Source organism: Podarcis raffonei, chromosome 17 (assembly GCF_027172205.1).
Source record: "Podarcis raffonei isolate rPodRaf1 chromosome 17, rPodRaf1.pri, whole genome shotgun sequence".
NCBI lineage: Eukaryota > Metazoa > Chordata > Lepidosauria > Squamata > Lacertidae > Podarcis > Podarcis raffonei.
The window spans coordinates 1,198,109-1,216,370 of NC_070618.1; the positions used below are offsets into that span (position 1 = coordinate 1,198,109).

General features: G+C 43.6%; 1 protein-coding gene across 1 annotated transcript in view; it reads right to left on the reverse strand.

Annotated features, from left to right (window-relative positions):
- Nucleotides 1–9,844: 9,844 nt before the first annotated feature.
- Nucleotides 9,845–18,262, reverse strand: part of ADGRL3 (adhesion G protein-coupled receptor L3) — a 505,316-nt gene continuing 496,898 nt past the window's right edge. Inside the window, exon 26 of the mRNA XM_053370359.1 lies at nt 9,845–12,163. Coding sequence (XP_053226334.1) covers nt 11,364–12,163 — 800 coding nt within the window. The 3' untranslated portion in view covers nt 9,845–11,363. The remainder of the gene's footprint in view (nt 12,164–18,262) is intronic.

Sequence of the window (18,262 nt, forward strand, 5' to 3'; positions counted from 1 at the left end):
AAGTCGTGTGGCACGTTCGACTTCCAAAAAGCAGTTACTACCAGGTTTTCTGTGTTCGAAAACCGAAACGTTCGACTTCCGAGACATTCGAAAACCGAGGCACCACTTTACTTTAATGAGTATTTGGACATTGTTTTGATTTCAAGAAAAGAATCAGTACTGCACATGATTTGGCTTTGTAGCTGCAATTTAGCTACTCTGCCAACACGGGTGTCTCAAGGGACGTGAAAAGCCATGCCTGCCGGCTCCTGTGGGGAGAGGGGGTGTCACTCAGTTCAATGATCACACCCGCTCACCCCACAGAAGAAGCCCCACGAGGAGGGCCACGCAAGTGACGTGGGCATAGGGACCCTGATAGGGCCTCTGGAGAAATAAAAAGCCACAGGCGGCAGCCTAGTTCCTCCAGCAGCGGCAGATCTTGTAATCCTCAAGGAGAGATTGCTCAGTAGCTTCCATCTCCTCCACACAGGCCTTCTCTTCTGCGCCAGGCATGTGGGAGGTGCTAAGAAGCAGCACGGTTATTCTGCACCTGCCTCTTGGCTTGTAAGTCCGAGAGGGCAACCAGGCAGGTGTGCAGAACACAGTCCACCCCTCGGTTCCCACCAGCCCCAGCTAGCATGGCTAACAGACCCTCCAAGTTCCCCTATTTTCCAGGGACAGTCCTGGATTTACAGAAGCCGTCCTGGTTTCTGATTTGAACATCCCTATTTTCATCAGAGAAATGTTGGAAGGTATGGAGTTAATCCGACCCCCGAGTCAAGGAGATAAGCAACTATACAACCTTTATAAGACATCTGAAGGCAGGTCTGTAGAGTGGTACCTCGGGTTACATACGCTTCAGGTTACAGACTCCGCTAACCCAGAAATAGTGCTTCAGGTTAAGAACTTTGCTTCAGGATGAGAACAGAAATCGTGCAGCGGGAGGCCCCATTAGCTAAAGTGATGCTTCAGGTTAATAACAGTTTCAGGTTAAGAACGGACCTCTGGAATGAATTAAGTACTTAACCTGAGGTACGACTGTATAGGGAAGGTTTTAATGTTTAATGTTTTATTATGTTTTTATAAACCCAGTCAGATGGGTGGGATAATAATAATAATAATAATAATAATAATAATAATAATAATGGAATATGATGTCCCTATTTTCTTTGGGGAAATGGTGGAGGCTATGGGCTGATGGTTAGGGGTACTGGAAGTTGTAGTTCAACGTGTTTCATACCATTCTCTGCCTCTGGCTTCCATTCCAAACACTCTGCATACCTTCCCATGTTGTGCTGTGAGCAACATGGGCAAAGACAAGCTAGGCCTGAACAAAACCACTGGCACATGGGCTAGTTCCCCACAGAGGTATTTTGCGCAACCCCCAATGGCCTTCCTCCCTGCTTGAATCAGATATGACCAGTATGGAGGCAGCCAAACCCTCAAGACAGGATGAAGAACAGGAGGGTGCCTACCTCTGTCAGTGTGCTGTAGGGTTACCAGTGCTGGACTAGGAGCTAGGAGACCATTTACAAATCCGTACTCAGCAACCAAGTTCACTGGTTGGATCAGTTACTATATTTAAGCCTAACATACTTCACAGGGTTGTTGTGTGGATAAAATGGGGAGGGGGGAGAACCCATACATGCCACCTTGAGCTCCTTGGAGGAAAAGTGGGGTATTGTTTACTGTGTGGCACCCCTCAAAAAACTACAGTTGATTCAGTTTGAATTCTGCAACTTTCAGATGATAGGGGGTGGGGTAAGGAACAAGAAACTCTGTCCTCTCTACTGACTGGGACCAAGACAGTGTGTTCTTCAGATTTCTGCTAGGCTTCTTTCATTCCCCTTCCAAAACCCTTCAGTAGGATCTTGAAATGTCCAGCCCCACCTGAAGTAATGCAGCATGTTTGTTTAGCAACTGATAATCCTTGCCAGGATGTAGACTGATCTTCTCCAATCCTCTGGCCACTGCGGAGTTTTCCAAACTTGCTGCCATATTGAGTGTAGCACCTTAACAGCATCATCTTTTAAAATTTTAAATAGTTCAGCTATGGTTTTCCCAGTAGTGATGTATGGAAGTGAGAGCTAGACCATAAAGAAGGCTGATCGACGAAGAAGTGATGCTTTTGAATTCTGGGGCTGGAGGAGACTCTTGAGAGTCCCATGGACTGCAAGATCAAACCTCTCCATTATGAAGGAAATCAGCCCTGAGTGCTCACTGGAAGGACAGATCCTGAAGCTGTGGCTCCAAGACTTTGGCCACCTCATGAGAAGAGAAGACTCCCTGGAAAAGACCCTGATGCTGGGAAAGATGGAGGGCACAAGGAGAAGGGGACAATGGAGGACGAGATGGTGGGACAGTGTTCTTGAAGCTACCAGCATGAGTTTGACCAAACTGTGGGAGGCAGTGGAAGACAGGAGTGCCTGGCGTGCTCTGGTCCAGGGGGTCACAAAGAGCTGGACACGACTAAACGACTAAACAACAATCCTTGCCAGAGGCCATCATGGATTATCTCAAGACGCCACTGATGGATCAGCCTTTGCAGATCCTCTGTGGCAACGAATCCTGTACTGGTGGGATCTTTCCAACAACTGCAAGAAGTCTGAAACATCCTCAGCATCTCTCTGTATTATAGCAGTTGGATCTCTATTTGCACCTGTACAATGCACCTTTGGACAGAGGAGCTGGCATCCTGGGATTGTCTATCTTCAAGGCCTTTGTATGCCTGCAGATAATACAAGCAGATGTTCAGATCTCATTAGCCTTGTTCAGCCATTCTGCCACCTCCTCGAAGAAGAAGAAGAAGAAGAAGAAGAAGAAGAAGAAGAGTTTGGATTTGATATCCCGCCTTTCACTCCCCTTCAGGAGTCTCAAAGCGGCTAACATTCTCCTTTCCCTTTCTCCCCCACAACAAACACTCTGTGAGGTGAGTGGGGCTGAGAGACTTCAGAGAAGTGTGACTGGCCCAAGGTCACCCAGCAGCTGCAGGTGGAGGAGCGGAGACACGAACCCGGTTCCCCAGATTACGAGTCCACTGCTCTTAACCACTACACCACACTGGCTCTAATTAGCCTTGTGTGAGGGGGAAGAGTGGAGAGGAGTCTGGTAATCGCTGCCTCCTCAAGTATGGCTCTGTTGCTGCAGCCCCCCTACTCCCCCCCTGTTGGGGGCTGAACCTCTGCATTAGGGAGACTGTCTTACTTGTGTAGGATCCCCTTTAAAAGAGGACTGGATCATCATTGGCTACTAACTATGATGACGATGATGATGATTGACTGATTGATTGATTGATTGATTGATTGATTGATTGATTTATACCCCACCCATTTGGCTGGGTTTCCCCAACCACTCTGGACGGCTCCCAACAGAATACTAAACTCACGATAAAATAATCAAACATTAAAAACTTCCCTAAACAGGGCTGCTTTCAGATGTCTTCTAAAAGTCAGGTGGTTGTTTATTGCCTTGACATCTGCTAGGAGGGCGTTCCACAGGGCGGGCGCCACCACTGAGAAGGCCCTCTGCCTGGTTCCCTGTAACCTCACTTCTGGCAGTGAGGGAACCGCCAGAAGGCCCTGGGCGCTGGACCTCACCCTTTGGGCATGTTGTTCTTTGCCTGGTGTTGTCACCTGCATTATGGGCTTTTCTTTTCTCCCTGGTCTGATCTTGGGAACTGTGGGAGGCCGTCCCTGGGAAAAGTCAACCATTAGTAAGCCTTGCCTCCTGCCTTGATGGATGTCCTTCAGGAAATTGGTGTGCCCGCCTTCCTTTCCAGGGAACAAGAATTTACAGTGAGTAAAATTTCTCCCTTTTCCCAAACAAAGAATTTATTCCCGAATGTGCTTCTTTTCCTCTCTACACCAGCAATTTAAGCAGATTTTGAAAATCTCTATGGTGACTGTACGTGATATCCACTCAAACGGCAATATCTTGTCACGCCCTGGCTTCTGAAGAACACTGATTGTGAACTGATCCTGTTTCTTTTTAAATATATGTTTATAATATGCAATAATATGTTTTCACAAAGGATTAGATTGGACAGATAACTGTGATTCTGAAAGAGTGTGTTTGTTTAGCGTCTGTGTGAAGTTCCAGGGCGGCTTCCTCAATGAAAATCCTCCCATAGCTGCTCTTTGTCCTGTAGGGATCTGCAGTCACATTGCAGGCAAAGCAGAAGGTGGCAACGCATAGCAATTTAATTTAAACAAAACCAAAATGGTCAGTGCTCTTCTTGCAGGGCAAAATAATGTAATAAAAAGGGGTCAATTGCAGATAAATGCAATAATTTCAGCATTTCTGAATTCAGCAAAACTGATTTCTCTAGAGCGACTACTCTTGGGAAAGTGGGTGATTCAGAGCAAACGTTTTAAACCGGCAGGCTGCCAGGTCTTACAAGACAAAAAAAATCTATTTGAAAACAGAAATGTAGAGAAAATTGAAACGTCCCTTAAGTGTCCCCCCTGCACCCCCAGATCATGACAGAAAATATTCTTAAACCAGTGACTACTGCCTAAGCGTTCTCTCCCCCCCCCTCTCACACACTACTTGTCTTTGAAATGGCCCCCATCCCCACCCCAAAGCTGTGCTTTGGCTCCCAGTACATTTCCGAGCACAATTCAAAGTGTTGGTGCTGACCTTTGAAGCCCTAAATGGCCTCGGTCCAGTATACCTGAAGGAGCATCTCCACCCGCATCCTTCAGCCCAGACACAGGTCCAGCACCGAGGGCCTTCTGGCGGTTCCCTCACTGCGAGAAGTGAGGCTACAGGGAACCAGGCAGAGGGCCTTCTTGGTGGTGGCACCTGCCCTGTGGAACGCCCTCCCACCAGATGTCAAAGAGAACAACAACTACCAAACTTTTAGAAGACATCTGAAGGCAGCCCTGTTTAGGGAAGTTTTTTATGTTTGATGTTTTATCATGTTTTAATATTCTGTTGGGAGCTGCCCAGAGTGGCTGGGGGAGACCCAGCTAGAAGGACGGTATATCTATATATCTATATATATCATTCTGCTTCCCATCCCCTTCCCCTAAGTACCAACTCCATGATCAACTGCACAATATTCTCGGTAGCTAGGCCTACAGGCCTCTGGGCAGTCTGGGACCTCTTTGGTTATTTAAATGTATTTATTGCCCACTCATCACCAAGGGTGGATAACTAAATGGGGGCAGGGGAAAACCAGTGTAATAAATAAACAGAATTAAAACAAATCCAAGTTTTTAAAAGCACACATAATATAACATTATTAAAAGAAGGGTAAACAATGAATCGGAATTCCCGGAAGCTTGGTTTAAAAAAATGCACCTTGGCACGCCTTCTAACCATACTGAGTGTTTGTGCAAGGCACATAATCTAAAGCCTGGGTGCCGTGACAGAAAAGGCCAAAGAGCCTTAGTTGTGCTGGATTTGCACTCACAACACCATCCTGAGAGCACTGGCTGAACTAAGCAGACGAGGCAGCATGTTGTAGCACATGTCAGTCAGTGGGTAGGCATTCAGGTGGGTCTTGGTCACCACATGACTCTGTCCTGCCTCTAGGTCTCATCCTGTTTCTTTCCAGAGGCTAATGACTGTGGACTTCTGTTGCTGCTCAGCTCTGCCTTCTCTCCTGGAGGAGGAGGAGGAAGAGGCAGGATGGGCCTTGGCAGTGCATTCTTCCTCGATCTGCAAATTTCAGCTCTTCGCTAATGATTTCAGGGCATTGGCAATGTTAGGAGTCTAGCCTTTCCCAAAGAATAAACCTCGGTTACAGCTTGCACTTTGATGAGGGACAAACCACAACCCGAGGTTCGAAAGACACAGTAAGCCAAACCATGGCTAGCTCACAGCAGCAGATGGAAATATGGTGTTCCTCTGGGAACCCACACACATATTCCCACTAAGCCATGTTTTGGCTTAGAGGTACATGCAAACTTGGTTCTAATGATAAAAGGAGCATAGATAGAACTATCTTATTGTCTGGGTATGTAACTTCATGGCTATTTGTAAACTGGCTCTGGGGATGGAGTTTCTTAATTCTTCCATGGTGAGACCACCAACATTCTCCAGCTAAGCATGTCTAGGTCTGGTCAGTGCCCAGCAACCACATGCAATACCCCTTGTGTTCCAAGAAGGAAGGTAAAGGTAAAGGGACCCCTGACCATTAGGTCCAGTCGTGGCCAACTCTGGGGTTGCAGCGCTCATCTCGCTTTAACGGCCGAGGGAGCCGGCGTCCAGCTTCTGGGTCATGTGGCCAGCATGACTTAAGCCACTTCTGGCGAACCAGAGCAGCACACGGAAACGCCGTTTACCTTCCCACCGGAGTGGTACCTATTTATCTACTTGCACTTTGACGTGCTTTTGAACTGCTAGGTGGGCAGGAGCTGGGACCAAACAGCGGGAGCTCACCCCGTCACAGGGATTCGAACCGCCAACCTTCTGATCGGCAAGTCCTAGGCTCTGTGGTTTAACCCGCGTCCCATGAAGGAAGGTAGGCAGGATATAAATGGAAGAAAATGAATAGTAAAATAAAAATTGCAAGTTGGAAGGGACTGTCGCAGGCAGGCAGTGGCTTCCGACAGCTCTGCAGTGTAGCGCATTTTGTTTCAGGACCAAGAACTTACTATCAGATGGCCAAGTTTCCAGCGAGTTCTGTGTCACGTTCAGTTCAATGTCCTTAATTCATGCTTCAAACATCTGGCTAGCAAGTATCATAAAGCAATGTGGGTGTGTTGTGGGTGGGTGTCTATTTTATGAATCTGCAAAGGATTTCACAGCAGTTTAAAACAACAATTTTAAAACAGAATTTAAAATATCAAGATTTTAGTCCTCAAGCAAAGGCTGTTTGTCTTTATGGCTTGGGAGATAATAAACAGACATCACTGAAGAATCAAGGGGGCTTGGATTCGGCTTGGAGTCCTAGAGTTTAGCACAGGCTTCCTCAACCTCAGCCCTCCAGATGTTTTGAGACTACAATTCCCATCATCCCTGACTACTGGTCCTGCTAGCTAGGGATCATGGGAGTTGTAGGATAAAAACACCTGGAGGGCTGAGGTTGAGGAAGCCTGGTTTAGCACAATATACAGAAGTATCTTGAAGCTCTGAAAGATGCAGTGTCCCTCTCTGCCACTCTACCCTAAGCTACATTTGCAGATGGCAACTGGAGCCGTCTGATGGGAGCTTCCTTATCTGAAATAACTATGTAGGCAGAACCTTCTTGTTACAGGAACACAGCACCAGTCAGTTCGTAACTACTGTTTCAGTGGATCATAGCCTTTTCATGCAGTCCTACTGAAGATGTGGTGTGTGGGTCCAGGGCTGGATTAACCGTTAAGCAAAAAAGGCGCATGTGCTTAGGGCATAAAGGGGGGGGCATTCTCCATTGCCGCATCTTTAACTTTAATGGTCACAAATCGTTCAGCTGAGTGTTCATTTTCTCAGTTGAAGTATATTAAAAATCCTAACAGAACAACTATGAATCAAGTCAGGCTGGATGCCTTATCTCTGCTAAGTATAGAAGCAGATGTGTTATGTAAGATTAGTTTGAGTGATCTGATCAAAGGCTTTGCAATTAGAAAAAGTGGGATAATTTTTTCCAAATGTAAATAAAGCGAACGTATACAAAAATAAACATCATTTCCCCTCTTACCGTAGGTTTTGTTGCATTTCGAAAAATAAAATTTAATTTTACAGTTTTATTATTGTTTATATTTTGAAATAGGTATTATTGAATTAGATTATATTAGTGTTCCCCTAGGCACTAGAATCTTTTAAGTGCTTAGGACCTCTAAAGGTCTTAATCCGGCCTTGTGTGGCTAGGTGGGGAGGCTCCAGCCCAGACTTACACACGTTCTGCTAAATGCCTAAAACAGGTCCCAAAATGTGTACAGCAGTTGTGTGTGCATAGGGACTTTCCATGCTAGAGCAAAGGGAACGCATGAAGGGCTCATATTTGCCAGGAAACCTGGAGAAAGGCTTCTTGGACGTACAAGGAGGCAACGTGCAGGGACATCTCCCTGTAGTTTGGGCCCCTCCTCTATTGACACACTGAGATAATAAAACAGCAGTAAAATAATAGCGCTGTGCAAATGACAACCAAGGAGGCCGGGGCTAGAGAGCAGGAGGTGCCGGTGGCTATGCTCCCCAACTCTCCAGGTTCTGGTGGGTTTCTTTGCACCAGGCGAGGTTGGGAGATGGGGCCCACAAGTGCAGCCCCACTCCTATTCATGCCACGATGGCCATCTGCCCAGGGCTAAAGAAATGGATATGGAAAAACATCAGCGTCTTTTCTGTTCTCATGAGAGTTCACTTAATTGTTCACTGAATTCTGAGACGTTCCTAGAAGCATTTGCACGCACTGTTGTCACAAAAGGTGGCCTTTTATATTAACCAGAAATCATCTCCTAAACCACTCAGCCTTGTTTCAGTTTGTTGATTTATTTCTAAACGTTTTCCTACTTAACCCACTGGAACAGCGATTTAATTCCTCTCTCTCAATAAATAAACTTCAAGTACAACTGGGTGGATTTTTTTTATTTATTTTGCAAAATCCTGCAAGCAAGTATCAACAAAAGAGCACTTAGGTTGGGGCGTGGAATGCCAGAGGGGTCTGTCAACATCTCTCCAGAGGATACAACTCAGCACTGCTATTTCATCTCCTCCTGAAATGTAGAGGGCCTTTTCCCAGCGCTCAAGCAATTGAGACGAATGCTTCCTTTCCAGAGAACACAATTAACAAATGCCAAGCACTAAAACATAAAAACACAAAGGATCTTGGAGAGGCTTCGCAGGGCTTTCCTTTTCTCTTGGACACAATACAGGATCAAGCTAGAAGTGTCACGAATGCAATCAATGTGCACTTTTTGCTGTACATAAAACAGCCAAGGGGGAGCCTCAGCAACCGTGGGTGGGGAAGGGGGAGTTGAACTCTCTTCTTCCTGTCTCACCATCCTGACAGAAATTTCCTCTCTGATGTGTCTGTCTGCCTGCATTTTAACAGAAGCCACTGGGAGCTCCCCTGGAAATGCAAACAGCTGTTTCAGAGAGGAGGATTTTTTCTTGGGCTCCTGGCATCAACAGGGAGGCTGAGTTCTCACACTCCCAGTTAGCACTGTAAACTCACTGAGTTTCCGTGGCTGGGCTTTTAACCCATGTTCACAGGGCTGTTACGCATGTGTGTCCTGTTCTTTGTTACGAGCTACTACTGTTTGATGTGCTGTTTCTCAAACCAGCTTCACCCTGAGTGGTCTCTAGCCAAGGTGCCAACACTTTTGCCCAGGATAAAGACATCCCCACTCAGTCCACATTCCCGGGTGTGAACACCAACAGAAAGGAAATAAAGCCAGGCTCATGTGGACAGCTAAGAAAGAAAGAAATTGCTGTGGGAAAATAACTTCAAGGTAATGTGATCCCACTCAGTTAATTTCTCCCACAATACACACTCCTGAGGTTGCTTAGAATCGCCCTTGGATGCTGTTTACATACATATAGGTAATTAAATGCATGTTAATTGCATTTATGAAATTAACGCCACGTCCAGTTTGGCCCACATCGTTATGGATATCATCAAAAGCTACATACAGGATGGACCATGTATAAAAAAGTATGGTGAAAAATATAGTCTGAAGTCCTCCTAATTTGAAATGCTACTGCAAAAGCAAACAATAACAGAAGCCTCCAGTATAACACAAGATACTTCCCATGGCTGCCTCATCGTTCTAGGATTTTGGCTTAATTTCCCCCCAGATCCTCTCTGCATAATTCTGTGCTGAATAATCCTTTTATTTGCATAGCTACCTTCAGCTCCAAAAGAGCTGAACTCCTTTTGCTGAGGATGGAAAGAGGGAGATAAATTAGGAGAGACTGATTGTACAGGACATATATACAGTGCCTTCTAAATCGTAATCAGTTGTTTATTGGTTGGCAAACAAATTTCACTATTACAACAAATATTAGTAATGAGGTCATTCAACTTGGCGACCATACAAAATGCATCATAAATAAAAAAAAGTAGAATCTGTGCTGCTAATTTACCCCCTGGGAAGGCCTACGTTACTTTATATCTTGTCAAATAAATACATTTCCTGTTAGGAAGGGTTTTTATTTAAAACCACTTAAAAATAGGGTTTTATATTTTCTTTTTTTAATATTTGCTATGAATCAGTCTTTTTTTTTTGCTTTTCACCACTGCAGTACCAGTTCCTAGTTTGGGGACTAGACTTTGACTCCTGCAGAGGCATTGCGGTCGCATGCAGAAGCCCCCTTATTTCTCTAATAATATCCAGACTCCTAGGAAGATCCCCTCTGAAGGTCTGTTGCCACAAATGCAGCATCTCAATCGATTGTGCACTGTAAACATAAAGGTTCGTCCAGTTTTCCAATTTGAAAAAGGTCTTGTTGGCAAATTTATAGACTGAATAATGAAATAAAGTGTGTCAGAAAATATATATAATATTTATATATATATTCATATATCTCAGACTACTGAAGTGTGGGTGTGACTGAACTGAGAGATAAAAAGATCTTTATAAAGTGAATTACTTTATTTTACCCGGTGAATTCTTTTTAATGGAAAAATGGCCAAAAAAGGATATATGAAAAATCTTGCTCCTACTGGTAGACAAACTTGCAAGACCAGCACAACAGAAAAAAGTTTTGTTTTGTTTTTCCACTACATTAACAGGGACGCAAGTTCTGGCGGAACAAAAAGCAGACTATATGTGCAATGCTAGTATCTGTACATTACATAGGAATTGTTCCATTTTTTTTCTGCCATTAGAATTATCATCAGTTAATACAGCAAAACATAAAAATATGCCGTGTAGCATACAATTACAGACTCCCTTTCTATTTCATTAGGTTTTGTTTGCTCCACAGCTAAGTGAGCTGCGGTTAAATCAAGTGGTGAGAGACCAAAAAACTATTATGTGATACAGATTCAGAATAAACAGTTTCGCTATTTTTGCTTCTGTTTTGTGCAGCACTCCAATCTAGATGCATCGTTGCTAGTTGCTTCAAATGGCCTTTTGTAAATCAGGTCCTTGGTGATAAGAGAAAGAGAGCACCCAAAGATGCTTAAACAAACACAGTATAATTTGAGAAGGCCACACAGTGGACCATTTCCTGGTGCATCCCTTTAATTAGCATCCTGAAGTCTTTCTTGGGTGGGGCAACAGGGGCCGGGCTGGGGGGCTGGGGTGAGAGAATCACAGCAGTTAGCATTCTTCCTGGATGGGCCTACAAATTCCATTAAAAAGGTATGAGAATTGTTTGTTCTTTAGAACAGCATGAAGTAGGAGGACACACAATATTACCACCGCTTTGATTTAACTCCAAACAGTAATCCAGGTGTGGGACGGGGGGCAGGAGGGGGGGCATTTGTTTTGTTAAAATGTTTGCTTAATGTTCTATAGACTAGTGACCAAGTGAGCCGGTCCTTTGGAGGTTTCTTCTGACGGGGTCCCATCCTTGTTTGGCGGGACTATAAATCCATCACTGCTGCCTCGCCCCAACTGGTAATAAGTGTGTAGCTGCTGGACATGGTTTCTGGAGCCCAGGTTTGGCATGCTCTTGTAGTACACGTCGTCAGCATCAGCACTTTTGGCTGGCGGGGGGTCGGTCTGAGTGCTGGTGGTGACGCTTTCCGTGGCGGGCATGCCGGCCAGAGCAGGCATACTAGTATAAAGAGAGTCCCTTTTGGGGGACTGGAGATCTTCTGTGTGCTCATTGGTTAGCAAAGGGAAAAAACTCTCGCTGTTGTCTTGCGGGATCCGTCGCCGGCTGTAATGGTGAGGCTGGTGGTTCTCTGCAGAGTAAACTCTCGGGGGTAACAATGGCGCGTCGGATTCCTCGTGGATGAGTTCCAAGCCCAGGGCCTCTTCCTGGTTGAAGGAGGTGGCGTCGTCAAGGACGATGGCATCGTCCTCACTCCCGCTGCCTAGGTTGTTGACGAATTTGTTCACCAGATTCCTGTTCTGTTCGTTAGAGCACTCATGGTTGTTCAGGTAGGAAGGTATATAATTGGACGTGAGTTCTTTCAGGATCTTCTTCTCTAAGGCAGTCTCACTGTGGTTATAGCTACGGTCAATTATTTGCACACAGTTGCTCAGGTACTCGCTGCTGGCAATGCTGTAGCTATTGCCGTGGTTACCATTCAGTGGTAGAGTATCCATGACACTTGTATCCCTGGCATTGTTCAGAAGCCCCTCTGAAAAATATCACACAAGAAAGGTTGACTTGTACCAAAAGGTATATATGCATGGGGGTCTTGCTCTAAATGCCTAGCCACCTAAGGAGCAATGCTATACTATTTCGCTACATCATACAATAACCGTGCAAAAAGGAGAGAGAGGGAGAGAAAGAAAGAAAGAGAGGAAAAGGAAAGGAAAAAGGAATACATAAATTGTTGGGTTTGGGGGCAAGGAAAACAGTTTGGATTAAGTCAGGTGTGGCATCGCCTTGCTTGACGCAAAATTACTTTTGAGAAAATTACTGATTTAGTACGGAAATGTAGAGCCTGAGAAAGTGCTTTTTGGAGGGAGGGTGTAAACAAAATACAAATCACCAGGATAAAATTCAGTTTCTCATGCTCAGCAACCCTACTGGGGTTAACTGAGTTGCCCAGGTGGGGAATGGTCGCTGCTCAGTGCTAGAGCATCTGCTTTCCTGGTGAAGCTCTCAGCTCTCCGCCCCTTCAGATACAGCTGGGACATAGCCCAGTCTGAAATTCTGCAGAACTGCTATCAGTCAGCGTGGATAGTATTGCAGACAGACCAATGACCTGCCTTGGTATTCCAGCTTCCTAGGTTTCTATCAATTACTGATTTAACTTTGTCTCTAGTTTGTTTGTTTCTGCATATAATAAATTATTTTGAATGGAAACTGGAAAATATCTGCAAGCTGTGGCAGAACTAATGTGTTGCAAGATGACTGCTATCTAATTGCTTGTTATCGCTGTTCGAGTTAAATCAAAGAAGAATTAAGATATACAATTGCATCACAAGTTTATTGTATTGCTTTAAGAGTGAAGGTTGACAAGGCACCAAGGAACCTGATAAGATCTCTTACTGCTTTTGATTTGTTTATTTCCTGAAATTATACCCAACCCTTTCTCCCCAAAGCAGCCACATGCAGATGGGAGGATCAGTCTTGGGGAGTGATTTTAAATCATTTCTTCCACACACATTTCCTGTGTTAAACCACTCACAGAGCTGCTCGTTGACCTATATAGTTTTCCCTGGAGGGCAATAAATTAAGGGGAGGGGAATGAATTTGAGAGCACAGCCCAGAGTAAGGTTTAAAGAAGCCTGCTCCCCTGGCCACCTCCCCAGGCTTAAAACACAATACCTGAGAGAGATCTGGTCATGAACCTCTTGGCATTTCAGCTACTTTGGCCCTAAGAAGTAGTATTGCTATTATTATTTTTTAAAATCCTTCCCAGCAGCAACTATTGCCACAAATCAGATACATAGCAATCGTAACTAGTCCAAAATAATAATAATGATGTGTCACACAGTTGCCTGTTTATTCAGAAGTAAGCCCCACTGTTTTCAATGAGTCATTTTTGCAAGTGTGTCTAGCGAGGACTGTAGCCAGTTAGAAAGTGAGAGCTATTTCCAGGTAAACAGGCCCAGGATCAAGCTTGTGGTTGCAATCCTTAGTGCAGTTAGAAGAAAGCAGCTCCCATCAAACTCAGTGAGATTTCTTTATTTTTCTTTTTAAATAACCGTGCCTGGGATTATGCTGCATGCAGATGAACAAGTCCCTGACATCTCAAGATTGCAAAAACGGGCCTCTTGGGGCCTCTTGTAATGCAAGAAGGCTGGCATTAAGTAGACCTTGCTATTCCACTCCCCGTTAATTCTAATCTTGATGTTTCTCTTTGATAGATATTAACTAACTGCAACTATCATTTCATTGTAATACTGAAAACAGCTTGTTGAATTTGATATATTTTGTAATGAATTCTTTTTCAGTTTTGTGGTGCTGCATTTTTACGTTTATTATAAGCTGCTCTGGGCATAATCCACCATGGAAAAGTGGCATATAAATCAATTGAATGAAACTGAACATTTGTTATGCAAGGTGTTGGGTTTTTTTTAAGGATTCAGCATGCACCTTACAATATTAATTCTTAAAATGGCGTGGAATTAATGAGCTTGCATAACCAAACTTCATAATCAATTGTGAATGATATCTTGAAAGCTGCCTTGAAAGGGTCTGACCCTAAAATACTTCCTATGCATACATATTAAGGCTACAATCCTATAATTACTTACCTGAGATAAAGTCCCATTGATTCAGCAAGTCTTATGTCGTAATAAACATGGACAGGACCAATCCTGTTAGTCACTTTAGAGTGGTTGAGACTGCTATATATAGATTTGTGTTTAATAGCTGCATTTGTGAATGTGTCATTTTATTTTTGCTGCAACTTCTTGAAGCAACACAATAAAACTGTGATGGTTTAATATCTTATTCTGGAAGATTTAACGCTGACTTCTGTTGGGTTTTGCATTTAATGTATTCTTTTTGGTGCTTGTTTCACTACTGGTAGGTCTGTATAATAAAGATATTCCAAGATGTTCAGAATCTACATGCAATAACTTAGACATACCCACTGCCGAGGAATAAGAAACCTTTGTTGGTAAGGTTAGTTGTTCAAATTTCTAATACATATCATGTATTGGTACAATTATACATTTTTTCATACTTTTATTAAGGACTGTAATGAAAAACTGGGCCTGATTTCCCTCTGAGTACCAAAATAGTTTGAGGGAACTTCTTCTACAGGCAACTCAGGGAGCTAATTCTGTGTGTGTGTGTGTGTGTGTGTGTGTGTGTGTGGAATCCAAATCTCAAACTGTCCTCTTGGTGCGAAGTCGTAGGAGCTCAGGGAATCTGAGCACTTTCGTTTGTCAATCTGCCTTTAAGCTTTGCTATCCAGGTGGGTGTGAAGGCGAAAGAACAACCGGAGGAGAGCAGTGCGAATGAGCCTTCAAAGTGTTTTACAAACCGGACTGGGTTGCAATAACTGCTTTAAGCCTCATGTGTGGAAAATGCTCTGAAGGCACATGCCAATGGCAGCTTTCTGCTTACAATTTCATGCTGCAGCGCATGGCTGTCATTGTGGCAAGAGGCCCCAGGGGAAAGAAGGAATCTCTTCCTCCCAACTTTGGCAATATAAAGGCTACCATTTCCCCTTCTCTTTTGCCTTACCTATGAGTTCCAATTAGTGCGTGGGAGAGATGGGTATAGTTCATATTTTTTCAAAGGGAGACGGGCTGTTGTTTCTTTGCGCCAGCATGTTCTGCTGCAACCTGAGACTTTTCAACTGAGCACACAATAAGCTACTGCATTTTTTGCTCTATAAGACTCACTTTTTACCTCCTAAAAAGTAAGGGAAATGTGTGTGCGTCTTATGGAATGAATTCAGGCTGCGCAGCTATCCCAGAAGCCAGAACAGCAAGAGGGATTGCTGCTTTCGCTGCGCAGCGATCCCTCTTGTTGTTCTGGCATCTGAGATTCAGAATATTTTTTTTCTTGTTTTCCTCCTCCGAAAACTAGGTGCGTCTTGTGGTCTGGTGCGTCTTATAGAGCGAAAAATACGGTAAATAGCCTACAAAAGCTTCCTCCTTAAGGATGTAACATCCTGCAATCAGGACTTACACCACACCCTACAGCTGTGCGCATGCAAGATCCTCCCTCCCTTCTTTTCCTCTATTAACATTAAGCACGAGGAAGAGTTATTTGAAGCTAAAAAACACCTAGCCCACTGCTTTGTAAACTTCAATTGGTCCTGTTCGGGGCATTAGACTGAGGCAACTGCACAACTTAAGAGACAGTCGGGTCGGAAGTGTCGAAAGAGCATTTGCACTGGAGCCATATGGGTGAGATGCTCTAGGGGAGACAATAAGTCAGACATCAGATGCTGGCGATCCACCTGGGCTTCCTTAATTAATATTGTAATCCTTTTGACACACACAAAACATGAGACAGGATTAATGCTTCCACATTGCTCTCCCTGTTAGTTCAGCTGCTTGTGCCAGAGACAGCAGACAAGGCTGAACCAACATTGCCGGATTAGAAAAGCAATTTGTTGACAATTTATTGGCCATTCATATCAGCAAGAAAAACCTTTTTATACACTGTTAGTGTACCTTCTGAAAATACTGAATTCAGTCTGCATCTGTGAGGCAGAACTGCCAGGATGTGCGCTTAGGATTGCAGTTTGGCATTTCTCTGAATTGAAATTTCTCCAAAAGGTCATTTTTATTTTGATACTTAGGTATTTACCAGATGTACATCAAATCTGTGTTTCAGACAGAGAGAAAAGAACAACTCATGGGTAAAAATAGAACAACCATCACAGATGAAGAATGGAGCCATTTATTTTCACAGTATAAATCTCTATCCATCACCGACAGTATTTGAGGGGCAAAACAAGAGGTGGTTGCAAAATCTCAAGAGTGGTCACAGCTCTGCATTAAGACATTGTTCCTTCTTTCTTCTGCTAAGAAGAAAGAATTATTAGCTGCAATATTGCTTTTTAAAGGAAAATAAATCAATTTTCAATTGCTTTGCATTGAAAATGTTCAGCTCTCATTAAAGATGCCACAGCAACATGAGTAAACAGTATGACTTTGCAGACAAAAAGTGTTTTTAACATAAAAGAAATTTCATTCTCACACACAATTACACAAAACTTAAACACACTGGATGAAAGACAAAATGAAAAAATAGACACAACAGAAGCATCTAATTTCTATCAATATTTATAGAATATGGCTTATTATTCTTGATTTCTGCATTGTGAGAGATGAACTGTTTTAAATATCTACATCATTGATATATGATGCATTAAAAAGTGAACTAAAAAAAATTACATTTGATATGCAATGTTTAGCTTTACTCCCATACTTGTCTCTCTGTAGGGCTCTAAACGACAGCATGAAGAAAAGGAAAGAAAAAACAACAAGTAAGCTTACAGCGACAATAGGAGGAATGTGGTTCAAAAGCAAATTGATGATATGCAGAAAAAGTGTTAACAGAAAGCATTTCAACTTTTGAAGCAAATGACGTTACATTGCATGGATTAGATATACCTGCTTGACGTATTAGTCACAACATGTTTTATTTACAGTGATAGATGTTTTGGTTTTATAAACCCCGTCCTCAAGATTTCAAAAGCAAAATCAAATCTGAAAATCACCATGCACTAATTATGCCAGTAAATATCCAAGGCTATTTCCTGAGTTTTCAAACAAGCGCTTTTACTTACTGTCAATTATGGCACCTATGGCTTGCTTGCATGCTAAAATGCTTGCCTACTTGTCTATGTGAGCACTGCATTACTCTTGTAAACTTTTCCTTTTCATTCACAGCATTCAAAGAACTCTTATAATGAACACTAGCATCGTTAGGAACTTTTCAAAAGACCTCTCAAGCTTTTCTAGGCCCCAGTACAGAGCCCACTGCAACCAGAACACCCCTAGAGCTAATGGGGAATTTTCTGTGAAAACTACAGTTAGTATGTGAATATGAATATTTTTGATGAATACAAAATGGACCCTTCAGAAATGTTCAAGCTTCAAGACAATTTTATCGCCAATGTTTTTCCTGGGGGACTCCGCACTCTTAGACCTCTGCTCTACTTACCCAACCAAATCCATATTCAGTCCAGAGTGAGTCAGGCTTTGCTTCAGCCCAGCCTAGAACCATTGAGAGTCCCATGGCTTTCTGAAAGCTGCACTTCTAAGGGAAGAAGGGTGAAGCTAAAGTATGATTCTCCCTTCAGCTGCTTAATTCAGATAGGAAATGCCCTTCCTTCCAGAACAGCCACTTCTAAGGCCCATTTCACAAGTTCAACTTGCAAGGCAGTACTTGCCTGGAAGCGGACTGAGTGGTACCAATCCACATGGGAATTTTCTTGTGCAAAGCTGCTGCTCCTCATTTCTGCCAGAAACAGTCAGCTCCTGATTATTATGCTGGTGTGGTTGAAATCAGCGCAGCTGCTTAGAGAACCACTAAGCGGGACAGATAAAAAAGCCCACAGGGACTCACCACCTTAACATCTTCATGTATGTGGAAGGCCAACATATTCGGGATATTTACTAGCTTTGATGGAGCAGGGAGGTTGAAATTTAGGTCCAAGTTTAATTGCATTAGCACCTGTCAGTGCGGGTTCCAGGTTTGGGAAGGCCCTAGGGTAAGATGGCGTGCCCCTGCAAGTAAGCCTATCTCCTCCGCACCAACAGGAGGGCCATCTTGGCCCCACGATTGTGGGTGCCCAGGGCCATGAATGCCT